Raw genomic sequence first — 15,506 nt, 5'->3', positions numbered from 1 at the left:
TTGGAGGAAATGGTTTCTGGGATAACCATACCAAACCCAGGAGCCGGGGTCTTAAAAAAATTCTGAATGACCCAAGATGGCCACCAAAGTCACATGGGGTGCCAGCACCAATTTAGAGGAAATGGTTTCCGGGAAAACCATACCAAACCCGGGAGCCAGGGTCTTAAAAAGATTCTGCCTGACCCAAGATGGCCTCCAAAGTTACATGGAGTGGCTAAAATGGTCCAGAGAAAACCATAGAGGAACTAGGTTCCTCTAGACTTCCTCCTCCACCTGCATTGCTACTGCAGATGAGCGCCACCTGCAGTGGAGAAAATAGACTGCATCTGCCTACAAGTTTATAAGCAGGAACTGGGCAAGATTAATAACACAGCTTGGGATAACACAGGACAGCATCCTGCCTGACCCAAGATGGCCACCAAAGTCACATGGGGTTCCAGCTTCCATTCAGGGGAAATGGTTCCAAGAAAACCATACCAAACCTGAGAGCCAGGGTCTTAAAAAGATTCAGCCTGAGCCCAGATGGCCTCCAAAATCACATAGTGACTGAAATGGTCCAGAGAAAACCATAGAGGAACTAGGTTCCTCTCGACTTCCTCTTCCACTTGCATTGCCACTGCAGATGAGCGCCACCTGCAGTGGAGAAAATAGACTGCATCTGCCTACAAGTTTATAAGCAGGAACTGGGCAAGATTGATAACACAGCTTGGGATAACGAAGGACAGCATTCTGCCTGACCCAAGATTACCACCAAAGTCACATGGGGTGCCAGCATCCAATCAGGGGAAATGGTTCAGAGAAAACCATAGAGGAACTAGGTTCCTCTCGACATCCTCCTTCACCTGCATTGCTGCTACAGATGATCGCCACCTGCAGTGGAGAAAATACACTGCACCTGCCTACAAGTTTATAAGCAAGAATTGGGCAAGATTGATAACACAGCACGGCACTGGATTTCTGGCAGGATCAATAGGTATCTTATTTCACTTACTATGCAACAAAAACTGTTTTATTGGTATTTTTAACAGACCAAAAGGGAGCAAATACTTTAAGGGATGTTTATTGGTAGGGTTAACATACACTTTAAAGCTAAACTTTGGGGGTAACTAAATCATAAATTGTACATTCGTCATGTGTATTCTTCTTGGATCTTGGTGTGCTTTGTGATCCTACAGTTCTCTGCAGCCAGCCTGTAGTGGGTGGGGCCTGCTACAGTAATATCTGGGTTTGAAAAGCACTTTGGTGCACATAAAGTGTATTTTTATCCTATGTTCCTATGTTACTAATGAGAAATATATTTACATTTATTTTTTTGGCTTTCAGCTTTAACTTGGCCACATTGGTATTTAATACTATCTTTACGTGAGCTGTCTTAATAGCTTTTAATATAACCTTTCCAGAAGCTAAACCAAAAAAGAAAATGGAAATTATAGTGTATTTTGAATTAGTGTTGTAAATGTTTACTTGAAATTTAAATTTAATGTACTTTAGCATCTTTATTAACTTTACGTTTTTATATTTTTATGGTTGTATCAAATATACAGATCTGTAGGCTCTTTTAAAACGATTTCATTGTAGTCACTCAGCCACGTTCTCCTCAACTACTGCTAAGAGCAAAATCTCGTCAAGAGACGATTGTATTCAAGGAGTCAGGACTGACTGGTAGTCTTATGCCCTGTACACACCATAGGATTTTCCGACAACAAATGTTGGATGTGAGCTTGTTGTCGGAAAGTCCGACCGTGTGTAGGCTCCATAGAACATTTGTTGTCGGAATTTCCGCCAACAAATGTTTGAGAGCAGGTTCTCAAATTTTCGTTGTCGGAAATTCCGATCGTGTGTACATAAGTCTGCCGCACAAAAGTCCACGCATGCTCGGAATCAAGCAGAAGGAGCCGAACTGGCTATTGAACTTTTTCTTGGCTCGTCGTACATGTTGTACGTCACCGCGTTCTTGATGTTTGGAATTTCCGACAACATTTGTGTGACCGTGTGTATGCAAGAGAAGTTTGAGCCAACATCCTTCGGAAAAAAATCCACGGTTTTGTTGTCGGAAAATCCTATCGTGTGTACAGGGCATTACAGCTCCTTCATGCTGCATCGCATGTGCAAATTGTCAAATGTATCCAAAATGTTGCACACTTCTAGCCAATTGCTCTGAAAATATTGAAAATAATGGTGAAAAAGAAATAACAGTAAGACCAAAGGAGCAAAGCCTGTGTGTGCACCCAACTTGAGCTTTATCATAAAGGTGTCTCTATGATTAAGCCAGTTGTTCCCAACCTTGGTCCTCAACAGGTCATATTTTCAGGATTTCCCTCACCTTGCACAGCTGATTTAGCTCAATGTCAATGGCTTGGTATTTATGACAGCTATTTTACCTAAGAGAAATTTATAGAACCTGGCTTGTTGGGGGTATTTGAGGAATTAGGATGGGAAACACTGTGTTAAGCCCAGTTCGGGTGAAATAAGTGAGAGGGTGAATAGGTCCCATGTGGAGGTTAATGTTCTTTGTCCAGAAAAATAAAGTTTCTACAGGATGCCACCAGTTCTTTGCTCTTTAACTCTTTAACAGTGTTTGGGGCATGAAGGAGCCCCTTTCTGGCTTTGGCACTCAATGGTCAGAGAAGTGGTTCAGTATGCAGGTGGCAAATTGCCAGATTTTTTTTTCACTTCTGGTTGTGCCAGATGCCTGTGTCTCCGGCCCTTCACTGTGGTTCCTTCCCCCCGATGCACCCTACACTACTTCACTACTGTGTGCTGTAGTCGCATAGCGGCTAGCGGAGGGAACCAAGATTGGTATGCAATGCATCAAGAAGTGCCAGATACTGAACATTTTGCCTCTAAAAGAAACTTAAGTTTGGATTTGTTGCCCACTGTAGAGGTAAGGAACAAGAGTCTTTCTTCGTTGGCACCTTTTTTTCAAGCAACAGGGTCACTTTAATTTCCCAAATTCCCTCTTGTTTCACTTAGGTCAAAAATTAAAAGCTCACTCAGTCAAGAACTACTTTATTTAAGTTTTTGGTAGATGTTAGACCACCTATCAGCTTCTTCTAAGTCTTAGTAAGTTTGGTGGTGAAATCTTTTGTTCCCAGGTCTATGCACTTGCCATTGCTAGAACCAGGGTTCCCAAGCTACACATCAAGGTGGGTGGGGATATCTGAACCTCCACAATGGGGGAAATGAAGACGGAAAGCTTGCAACTGGTTAAAGCCCAAGGATGCCTTCCCCAACAGACCCCAGTTATAGCCAAATTAGTGGAGGACCAGGAGTTTATTAGGCTGTAATGAGATGTATTAAAATGGTTACATAGTTAAAACAAAAAAGAAAGATATTATACACCTAACCTATCAGGGTGCTGCTTGAATTTTCCAGTGAATACCACTGGCATATTAAGAAATTAAAAATTTACTCAATCAAGAACTACTGTATTTGAGTCTTTGGTAGAAGGTGGAAAGTTAAACCATCCATCAGTTTCTTCTAATGCCCCGTACACACGGTTGGATGTTCCGACGGAAAATGTGTGATAGGACCTTGTTGTCGGAAATTCCGACCGTGTGTAGGCTCCATCACACATTTTCCATCGGATTTTCCGACACCCAAAGTTTGAGAGCAGGATATAACATTTTCCGACAACAAAATCCGTTGTCGGAAATTCCGATCGTGTGTACACAAATCCGACACACAAAGTGCCACGCATGCTCAGAATAAATAAAGAGATGAAAGCTATTGGCCACTGCCCCGTTTATAGTCCCGACGTATGTGTTTTACGTCACCCCGTTCAGAACGATCGGATTTTCTGACAACTTTGTGTGACCGTGTGTATGCAAGACAAGTTTTAACCAACATCTGTCGGAAAAAATCCTAGGATTTTGTTGTCGGAATGTCCGAACAAAGTCCGACCGTGTGTACGGGGCATTAGTCTTAGTACGTTTGGTGGTAAAATCTTTTGTTCTCATGTGTACTCACTTACCATTGCTGGAACCTGGGTTCTGACTCTTTATGCTGGGAACACACCAAAGTGGGTGGGCATATCCAAACCTTCACAATGGGAGGGAAATTAAGATGGAAAGTTTGCAACTGGTTGAAGCCCATGGAAGTCTTCCCCGACAGTCCACAGTTATAGCCAAAGTAGCACGTTTGGTTAGACCAAGCCTTCAACAAGTGGAAGTAAGACTAATGAATATGTTTTAATGAGATGTGTTAAATGGTTACGTGGGTAAAAAAAAAAAAAAAAAAAAGAAAGGTATTCTAAACTTAACCTATTGGGGTATCAAGGTGCTGCTCACATTTTCCAGTGAATACCACTACCATATTAAAAAATTAAAAGCTCATGCAATCAAGAACTTCTGCTAAAGTCCTCCTAAGTTTGGTGGTGATATCTTTTGTTCCCATGTCTACGCACTTACCATTGCTAGAATCACACCAAGGCTGAGCATATCCAAACTTTGACAGCAGGGGAAATAAGACAGGAAGTTTGCAACTGGTTTGCCCAGGAGCTCAAGGAAGCTTTGCCAACAGCACTTTTGTTTAGATCACGCCTTCAACCAGTTTACAAGAAGGACCAGGAGTTGTAGGAATTATTGCCCCATATTTTATAAAGCCATAAAGTCTTAGTAGATGTATGGCTACTGAATATGGTCTAATGAGATGTAATAAATGGTTGAGTGGTGAAGACTGAGGTATTGGTGTGTGGTGTAAGACCGTACAAGCAACTCAAAGCTTAAGCCTTGAAGCCTTAGTTATAAAGTTATAAAGTCTTAGTGGAAGTATGGCCACTAAATACAGTCTAATGAGATGTAATGGTGTAAGACCGCACAAGCAACTCAAAGCTTAGGCCTTGAAGCCTCCTTGCACGCTGTTATATTCACTTATGAATATTGTACCTTCATAGGTCTTGGGCTTGTTCCGAGGTCTACGCACTTACCATTTCTGGAAACTTTCCTCCCACTGTTTATGATGGGAACACACCAAAGTGGTTGGTCACATCCAAACCTCCACATATTAAGACAGGAAGTTTGCAACTGGATTACCCAGGAGCCCAAGGAAGCCTTCCCCAACAGACCCCGGGTATAGCTGGATTCGAGCTTTTGGTTAGAGCAAGCCTTCAACAAGTTTCCAAGGAGGTACGGAGTAGAGGGCCAGGACTTGTAGGGAGTGATGGAAAAAATGCCCCAGATTTCATGAAGTTATAAAGTCTTAGTGGAAGTATGGCCACTAAATACAGTCTAATGAGATGTAATGGTGTAAGACCGCACAAGCAACTCAAAGCTTAGGCCTTGAAGCCTCCTTGCACGCTGTTATATTCACTTATGAATATGGTACCTTCATAGGTCTTGGGCTTGTTCCGAGGTCTACGCACTTACCATTTCTGGAAACTTTCCTCCCACTGTTTATGATGGGAACACACCAAAGTGGTTGGTCACATCCAAACCTCCACATATTAAGACAGGAAGTTTGCAACTGGATTACCCAGGAGCCCAAGGAAGCCTTCCCCAACAGACCCCGGGTATAGCTGGATTCGAGCTTTTGGTTAGAGCAAGCCTTCAACAAGTTTCCAAGGAGGTACGGAGTAGAGGGCCAGGACTTGTAGGGAGTGATGGAAAAAATGCCCCAGATTTCATGAAGTTATAAAGTCTTAGTGGAAGTATGGCCACTAAATACAGTCTAATGAGATGTAATAAATGCTTAAGTGGTCTTGGTAAGTTTGGTGGAGAATTATTTTGTTCCCATGTCTATGCACTTACTATTAATAGAACTTGGGTTCCCACTCAATATGCTATGAAACAGAGCAAGGTGATTGAGCATATCTAAACTTTGACAGTAGAGGAAATTAAGACAGGAAGTTTGCAATTGGTTTACCCAGGAGCTCAAAGAAACTTTGTCCAACAGCACTTTTGTTTTGACCAAGCCTTCAAAAAGTTTCCAAGGAGGTACAAAGTAGAGAACCAGGAGTTGCAGATCCCCAGATCTTATAAAGTCATAAAGCCTTAGTGAAAGTATGGCCACTGAATATGGTCTAATGAGATGTAATAAATGATTGTGTGGTTTTACACTGTTCCAACAGCTCAGTCTTCACCACTCAAACAACTCCAAGCTTAGGCCGGGAGCCTCCTTAAACCTGTTATATTCAGTTATGTGGATGGTATCTTTGTAGGTCTTGGGCTGGTCGTGTGTTTGTGCTTTCTTTGTCTATCCAGATTTCCTCTTAATGAACTTAACACGATTAAGATGATCATCTCAGCTTGTGGCGATCTCTAACCCCTGCTCTCCATACTGTTTCCTTTATAGTCACTGAACAAGAGACTAAAGCGCCCAAGAAAACGGTTATCATGTAAGTGCCGCTATTCTTGTCTGTCTGTCCGAGTGTGCCCATCTGTCTGTCTGTCCCCCCTTTTGCATGGTTTTCCTAATTAGCTTCTTTCTAACTGGTGTGGCCATCATATGTGCTGTAATAAACATGGTGACAATGGGCACAAGGCGCCTTTAGATCTCTTTGCTTCAGCATATGCTGTCAACAGTCAAAAACACGCACAAATTCCAACATACAAAGGGCTTACTTTATCCTGTCAAAATACAATGGTGGACATTTGCAAAGGCTGGGGAATTTTGAGGGTTTTTTTTCTGCATAAGTGCATGTATTAGGGACCAAGAGAAGGTCATCCAGTGCCCACGGCAAAAATGCCAGACTGCTCCCCACCCCTGCTTTATTATACATAGACAAAAAATATTGAGCAGCTCATTCACAACAGAGGATTGTTTATCCGCACCTGATCGATGTGCCCCTTTCACACCATAGGGCAGTGTGGAAAAATGCACTATGTTGCTTTGCTCATTTAATTCCATATATGTGGTGATTCATTCATATGCAAATTTTATGAAGGTTTATTCGTATGCCAATCCTGCTGCAAATTGCATACAAATTGCGCCCTGCCTTCACATTAAAACACTGTGCTCAGGGAAGCTTCCCCTTCTGCCCCTCCCCATCCTGTTGCAAATTGCATATAAATACTGCCCCTCCCCCACATGAAAACACTGTGCCCACGGCAGATTCCCACTTCTGCCCCTCCCCATCCTTCTGGAAATTGCATATAAATGGGCCCCATCTCCACATAAATACACTGTGCCCAGGGCAGCTACCCCTTCTGCTCATTCTGCTGGAAATTGCATATAAATGTGCCCCACCTCCACATGAAAACGCTGTGCCCAGGGCAGCTTCTTCTTCTGCCCCCCTCCCCTTATCTGGGCACTATATGCAGTTTTCCAAGACTACATAATATATAAAACACAGCTATTCACTTATTACTATTTTAAAGTGCTCCCCACCTTCACATGAAAACACTGTGCCCAGGGCAGCTGCCCCTTCTGTTCATCCTTCTGGAAATTGCCTATAAATGCGCCCCACCTCCACAATGTAAAAACCAGCTTCCCCTGGTGCCCCTCCCCATCCCAATGGAAATTGCATATATATGCGCCCTGCCTCCACCTTAAAGCACTGTGTCCAGGTCAGCCTCCCCTTCAACCCCCCCCCCCCCCCCCTTATCCGGGCAATGTATGTAGTTTTCAAAAAAAAAATTATATATTAAAAACACAGCTATTCACTTATTACTATTTTAAAAGGAGAAATAAACAGCACAGCTGGAAATTAATAAAGTTGAATTAAAATTAAATTAAAATTGTCCTATCCTGCATAGGTTGTTTAGCTTTTATTAAATGGAAAAAAAGGACAAAATACTTTTAGCAATTCAACATAAAATATGCTTTATTGTTTCGACCCAAATTAATGAGGGAAGGAAGAAGCTCATTGTGTTAGTGAGAGTTTCTGCATATTATTGCTTTTTTCTATTATAATTGCCTGACAAACATACTTATTGTGCAGATAGTTTGCAATGTTATTAAAGTGTATAGTGGTGTTGGGTCAATTTTATAATTTTATTTTACTTTTTTTTTAATTGTCCCCTGAAAACAATACTATAAATACTTACAAGTCCTAATTTTGCTCTGATCAAGACCTACAGTGCCTTGAAAAAGTATTCATACCCCTTGAAATTTTCCACATTTTGTGATGTTACAACCCAAAACATAAATGTATTTTATTGGTATTTTATGTGATAGACCAACACAAGGTGACACATAATTGTGAAGTGGAAGGAAAATGATAATTTTTTTCAAATTTTTTTACAAATAAATATGTGAAAAGTGTGGGGGGCATTTGTATTCAGCCCCCTTTACTCTGATACCCCTAACTAAAATCTAGTGGAACCAATTGCCTTCAGAAGTCACCTAATTAGTAAATAGAGTCCATCTGTGTGTAATTTAATCTCAGTATAAATACAGCTGTTCCGTGAAGCCCTCAGAGGTTTGTTAGAGAACCTTAGTGAACCATCAGCACCACTATGACCAAGGAACACACCAGACAGGTCAGGGATAAAGTTGTGGAGAAGTTTAAAGCAGGGTTAGGTTATAAAAAAATATCCCAAGCTTTGAACATCTCACGGAGCTCTGTTCAATCCATCACCCGAAAATGGAAAGAGTATGGCACAACTGCAAACCTACCAAGACATGGCCATCCACCTAAACTGACCGGCCGGGCAAGGAGAGCATTCATCAGAGAAGAGCCAAGAGGTCCATGGTAACTCTGGAGGAGCTGCAGAGATCCACAGCTCAGGTGGGAGAATCTGTCCACAGGACAACTATTAGTCGTGTTCTCCACAAATCTGCCCTTTATGGAAGAGTGACAAGAAGAAAGACATCGGTGAAAGAAAGTCATAAGAAGCCCCGTTTGCAGTTTGTGAGAAGCCATGTGGAGGACACAGCAAACATGTGGAAGAAGGTGCTCTGGTCAGATGAGACCAAAATTGAACTTTTTGGCCTAAAAGCAAAACGCTATGTGTGGCGGAAAACTAACACTGCACATCACCCTGAACACACCATCCAACACTGTGAAACATGGTGGTGACAGCATCATGTGGTGGGGATGTTTTTCTTCAGCAGGGACAGGGAAGCTGGTCAGAGTTGATGGGAAGATGGATGGAGCCAAATACAGGGCAATCTTAAAAGAAAACCTGTTAGAGTCTGGAAAAGATTTGAGACTGGGGCGGAGGTTCACCTTCCAGCAGGACAACGACCCGAAACATACAGCCAGAGCTACAATGGAATGGTTTAGATCAAAGCATATTCATGTGTTAGAATGGCCCAGTCAAAGTCCAGACCTAAATCCAATTGAGAATCTGTGGCAAGACTTGAAAATTGCTGTTCACAGACGCTCTCCATCCAATCTGACAGAGCTTGAGATATTTTGCAAAGAAGAATGGGCAAAAATGTCCCTTTCTAGATGTGCAAAGCTGGTAGAGACATCCCCAAAAAGACTTGCAGCTGTAATTGTAGTGAAAGGAGGTTCTACAAAGTATTGACTCCGGGGGGCGCCATACAAATGTACCCCCCACACTTTTCACATATTTATTTGTAAAAAAAAAATTGAAAACCATTTATCATTTTCCTTCCACTTCACAATTATGTGCCACTTTGTTTTGGTCTATCACAGCGATGGCGAACCTTGGCACCCCAGATGTTTTGGAACTACATTTCCCATGATGCTCAACTATACTGCAGAGTGCATGAGCATTATGGGAAATGTAGTTCCAAAACATCTGGGGTGCCAAGGTTCACCATCACTGGTCTATCACATAAAATCCCAATAAAATACATTTACGTTTTTGGTTGTAACATAACAAAGTGTGGAACATTTCAAGGGTTTTGAATACTTTTTCAAGGCACTGTATGGCGGCTGAGGACTCTTCACCTTCAAAGCACGGTGTGGTTCCACATATCTGCCACTATGTCACTGCTGGATGTGATTCTTCTGCCACCTTAACTATTTTTAAAAAATTTTTCAGGCAGGAGAGTAGCTTTAAGCTGACGCTTTATACATTTTTTGTGCAAAATCTATCATTTAGAACTAAATGTCTATTGCAGGGGGTATCCATGCCCCTCAGTGTACTCAGCATGTTAGGCTCTCTAATAAGAAAGGCCATCATTGCCTGCATGCTTGTTGGTAGGCTGTGTAGAGTGACTAAGCAAAAGGGTCCCAGAGAGGAAGATGGGGAGAGTAGTCATTCTTGGAATCGATCTGCTTTTATTTTTTGGCACATCTGCTCTTCTTTAAATCTCCAGAGATCTTCTGGCCTTGCAAACAACTTGCCACTTGATGCAAACGGCATTTAAAAAAAAATGTACTTATATCTCGTTTTATATTAACTTAATTTTGAACTTACATTTCTGATTAAAATTAATTGAGAAGCATATTTCGAAATGTTAGTTTTAATAGTGAGCATAAAAAAATAAGGAAGATTAAAAACAGACTTTTTGTCAGCATGAGGTAAAGTGAGACAAAAAAAAATGTGAAAAGGTGCCAGGAGCTCCCTCTGCTGTCTCAGTATGAGAATGCAAACTAATAATATGCTATCTTTTATATTTACCTGACAAAAAGTCCTGATCAAATTCTACCCCAAGTGCACAAAAGTTGCACAAAACTACCTTACAGTCAAATAAAGGGGAACATATTTCATCTCCGTAGCTCAAGGGGAAATTTACTGACACAAGTGACTCATCCCTAATGCCGCGTACACACGAGCGGACTTTTCGACCGGACTGGTCCGACGGACCGAGTCCGGCGGACAATTCGACTGTGTGTGGGCTTCATCGGACCTGCAACGGACTTTTTCGGTCGAAAATCTGACGGACTTTAGATTTGGAACATGTTTCAAATCTTTCCGACGGACTCGGGTCCGGTCGAAAAGTCCGCTCGTCTGTATGCTAGTCCGATGGACGAAAACCGACGCTAGGGTAGCTATTGGCTACTGGCTATCAACTTCCTTATTTTAGTCTGGTCGTACGTCATCACGTACGAATCTGTCGGACTTTGGTGTGATCGTGTGTAGGCAAGTCTGTTTGTTCGGAAAGTCCGTCGGAAGTCCGCCGAAAGTCCGTTGGATAGACCATCGGACCAGTCCAGTCGAAAAGTCTGCTTGTGTGTACGTGGCATTATTCAGCTTTTCAGTGAGGTTTCAAGGAAAGCTACTCTGCCTGAAAGATGGTTACTGTTGAAATGCCTCTTTACCTAACCCATAGTGCTCTGGGAATCCTTTACCATTGAACGTGTTTTACACATGTGCTTTGCATACATATAGCAAATATCAGTATATAAACGTATAAACCTGTAGCGCTTACACCCAGAGGGGCTGCTAAGAAAAGGAGGAGGCCAGACACAGTGCCATGCACACCGACAATACAGGCTCAATCTAGGGGGTGTCTTTTGTGGATTTTATTTATTTTATAAACTTGAACAGGCGAGGGATAGGGGTGTAGAATACTCCAAAATGATATCAAAAATCAGTAGCAGGACAAACTTCTTAGAACAAATCCTGTAGCAACAACCTTGACCAAAGGTGATAGGTAGGTCTCCAGTCCATATGGTTACCCGTGGAACTCCATTTTCCCCAGCACCTGCCCCAAAACTAGGTCTTTCAGGCAGCTTCCATGCAACACTCTTCGGTTAAGGGAGATAAAAGATCCTTCTCCAGACCAGGACTTCAGAACAATGCCCTCCAGCAAAAATCCTTTAGAAATCTTCTCCAGGCCCTCAGCCCAGCACCTGCTTAGGCCCAAACTGCAGTTCTAGACACACTCTAGCTGCTTTACAGGGTCTGCCTTCTAGTAGCTTCCATGTGACACTCTTCAGTGAGGGAGACAAAAGATCCTTCTCCAGACCAGGACTTCAGAACGATGCCCTCCAGCAAAAATCCTTTAGAAATCTTCTCCAGGCCCTCAGTCCAGCACCTGCTTAGGCCCAAACTGCAGTTCTAGACACACTCTAGCTGCCTTCAAGCAGCTTCCATGCGACACTCTTCAGTGAGGAAGATAAAAGATCTTTCTCCAGTCCAGGACTCCAAAAGGATGCCTTCCAGCAAACGTCCTTTAGCAATCTTCTCCAGGCCCAAAACTCAGCACCTGCTGAGACCCAAACAGCAATTCTAGTCACACTCTGGCTGCCTCCCAGAGGCAGCAAACCCAGGAGAACTGGTAACCTCAGTGAAGAGCAAAGAACACTCTGGAAAGGCCTCCCATGCCTTCCAGGGGCTGTCTTCGACAGCTTCCATGCAACCCTATTCATTGAGGGAGACCAAAGATCATTCTCCAGACCAGGACTTCAAAATGATGACCATCAGCAAAAGTCATTTAGCAAACCTCTTCAGGTCCCCAGCTGAGCACTTGCTAAGGCCCACACAGCAATTCTATTCACACTCTAGCTGCCTTCCAGGGCCAGCACCCCCAAAAGAACTGGAACCCTTCCTGAAGAGGAAAGAACACTTTGGAAAAAGCCTCCCAAATATTTATCGCCCGCTTAGCCACCTTCTGGGTGCCCCCTCCCAAGGACTTGCCGAGGCCTGATAAATATTCATAACCGAGTGATTGATCCCTGCTCTATTTTCTGGAAGCTCCCTCCAGAAACAGGCAGGAGCAATCGATCTCTCAGCCTGAGAAACCCTGACCAGGCAAGAAAAAACCCAGATAATTTCTCCATTGACTAGAGTAGTAAACTAGTAGTAAAAACTAAATTTAGCCTAATAGGAGTAGGGCGCTAGATGGATAGAGTAGGGAAGGCTAACAACTGTTATTTCTAAAGCCTAACTCCACATTTAATGCTTTCCTTTTTAATCCGCAACACTGTAATTCTCTATAAAATGCAATATGGCAGCCTGGAGGCTGTCAGAAACCATGAATCAGACTGAGACAGAAGTGCAGTTATATCTCACTTGTTTAATAATAATAAAAAAAGATCAACAGAGTAAACGTAGTCAAAACATAGCCAGAGTTCAGGAACCGAAACGGATAGTCAGACAAGCCAAAACGTCAGGGAGCCAGAGATCAGCATAGTAGAACAGCAAGCAGGATCTGGAGCCAGAAGGAATGTCAGCCAAGCAAGTATTTAACAGGAACACAGGAGAGCGTCTCTAGAGATGTGACCAAGGCGAAGGCAGAGATCATCTTGACTGGACGGCTTAAGTAGGCAGGATATCATCAACAGGAGAGTCACTGTGGAGAGATAGGAGCTGGCAATTAGTCGACAGCTTAGCAGCCAGCTCAGAGAAGGAAGGGCTGAGCCCAGCCCTGACAGAGGCGCTCTGAACACAGATGGTATACAGAACGCCCCCCAGAAATGCCATTTCCCGCTTGTGTGAATGGCTCACTGATATTCCCCAGAAGTCTGCACTAAGATACAAGTCAGATTTTGGGCATCCCCTGCAACAAAAATGTAATTTTTGGTGAGATACTCCCAAAGGGAAATCACATCTAATGGGGTGCAGATCCTGCCACTTTCCTCATCAGTGCTCTGCAAGTGCAGCAGCTGATTGCTAATGATAAAATCACTCCCATTCACATTCACTCTGTATATGGACACAGAAAATCAAACAGCTATTTTTTTCAGAATAACAAAAGGTAGGAATCTGCAACACAGTTTATTACAATCCCTGCAATGTACAGAGATCACCCAGAGGGGGCAGGTTTTTTTTCTGCATGTTTCTGTAGTTAATTGGTATACATGTGCAATTTGTTTCATTCCGAATTCGTTTTTTAACCACTTCAGCCCCAAGCCTCTTTTTGACACCTGTTGTTTACAAGTTAAAATCATTTTTTTTGCTAGAAAATTACTTACCAAACATTATATATATTTTTTTAACACCCTATTGAATAAAATGACGGTTGTTGCAATACTTTCTGTCACACCATATTTGCGCAGCGGTCTTACAAGCGTACTTTTTTTTGGGAAAAAATACACGTTTTTTTAATTAAAAAATAAGACAACAGTAAAGTTAGCCCATTTTTTTTATATTGTGAAAGATAATGTTACGCTGAGTAAATTGATACCCAACATGTCACGCTTCAAAATTGCGCCCGCTCGTGGAATGGCGACAAATTTTACCCTTAAAAATCTCCATAGGCGACGTTTAAAAATTTCTACAGGTTACCAGTTTTGAGTTACAGAGATGGTCTAGTGCGAGAATTATTGCTCTCGCTCTAACAATCACGGCGACATCTCACATGTGTGGTTTGAACACCGTTTTCATATGTGGGCACTACTCACGTATGCGTTCGCTTCTGCGCGTGAGCTCGTCGGGACGGGGCGCTTTAAAAAAAATCTTTTTTTTTTCTTATTTATTTTACTTTTCATTTTTCATTTTGACACTGTTTAATAAAAAATTGGGTCACTTTTATTCCTATTACAAGGAATGTAAACATCCCTTGTAATAGAAAAAAAGCATGACAGGTCCTCTTATATATGAGATGTGGGGTCAAAAAGACCTCAGATCTTATATTTACACTAAAATGCAATAAAAAAATATAAGAAAAAAATAATTGGAAAAAAAAAATTCTCCTTTAAGAGCTATGGGCGGAAGTGACGTTTGACGTCGCTTCCGCCCTCCCATGCCTTGGAGCCGAGCTGGGGCCATCTTCTCCTCAGTCGGCACCCAGGCATCCACGGAGCGGACGTGATCGTCCGCCGCTACCGATGGGTCCGGTAAGCGGCGGAGACGACCGGAGCACGGCGGTAGGGGGGTGGGCACCTTTCCCGCCGCTGATAAAAGTGATCTTGTGGCAAATCCACCGCGGAGACCACCTTTATCTTAAAGAGAAACGCACAGCATTTCTGAAAATACTAGGGGTTATGGCAGCTAGCTGGTAGCATCAAAGTACCGACGTACGGGTTTGCGTGAAGTGATTACCGAATTTTGACAAATTCGTTCATTCGGAAATATCCGAACTAACGTATCCGAACTAACGTATCCGAATTAACGAAAACCCGATTTTTTTCCAAATATTGGTAGATTTGAAGATTCAAAAATTCGAAAATTTGTAAATTCGAAAATTCGATAATCTGGAAATTCAGAAATTCAAAAATTCGAAAATGCAAAAATTTGAAGATTCAAAGACTGAATATCTGTAAATTTTAAATTCAAAAATTCAAAACTTCGAAAATTCGTAAATTTTAAATTTGTAAATTAGAAAATTTGTAGATTTGAAAATTCAATAATTTGGAAATTCGGAAATTTGGAAATTCGGAAATTTGGAAATTCGAAAATTCAAAAATTTGAAAATTCAAAGACTGAATATCTGTAAATTTGAAATTCGAAAATTCGAAACTTCGAAAATTCGTAAATTAAAAATTCGAAAGTCCGTAAATTCGAAAATTCGTAAATTCGTAATTTCGTAGATTCGAAATTTGAAAATCCAGAAATTCGAGAATTCGAATTTATGAATCTCCGAATATTCCGATTTTCTGAATTTCTGAATATTCGAATTTACGGGTTTTCGAATTATCTAATTTATGGATTTTTGAATTATCGCATTTACGAATTTTTGAATTTACAAATTTTCAAATTTACAAATTTTTGAATGTACAAATTTACGGATTTTCGAATTTACGAATTTTTTTCCCCAGCTGG

At 41.8% G+C, this 15,506-nt stretch overlaps 1 protein-coding gene across 12 annotated transcripts in view; it reads left to right on the top strand.

The window, feature by feature from the left end:
- Window positions 1–15,506, top strand: part of OBSCN (obscurin, cytoskeletal calmodulin and titin-interacting RhoGEF) — a 407,958-nt gene that overhangs the window by 388,976 nt on the left and 3,476 nt on the right. For all 12 annotated transcript variants that reach the window (XM_073629454.1, XM_073629462.1, XM_073629460.1 and 9 more), the window contains one exon: window positions 6,292–6,334. In XM_073629454.1, the coding sequence (XP_073485555.1) occupies window positions 6,292–6,334 (43 nt within the window). The remainder of the gene's footprint in view (window positions 1–6,291; window positions 6,335–15,506) is intronic.

This window comes from Aquarana catesbeiana, linkage group LG05, assembly GCF_042186555.1.
Source record: "Aquarana catesbeiana isolate 2022-GZ linkage group LG05, ASM4218655v1, whole genome shotgun sequence".
In the NCBI taxonomy this organism is placed as follows: Eukaryota; Metazoa; Chordata; class Amphibia; order Anura; family Ranidae; genus Aquarana; species Aquarana catesbeiana.
Note: the sequence above shows the minus strand (reverse complement) of the source record. Positions and strands in the feature narration are given on the sequence as shown.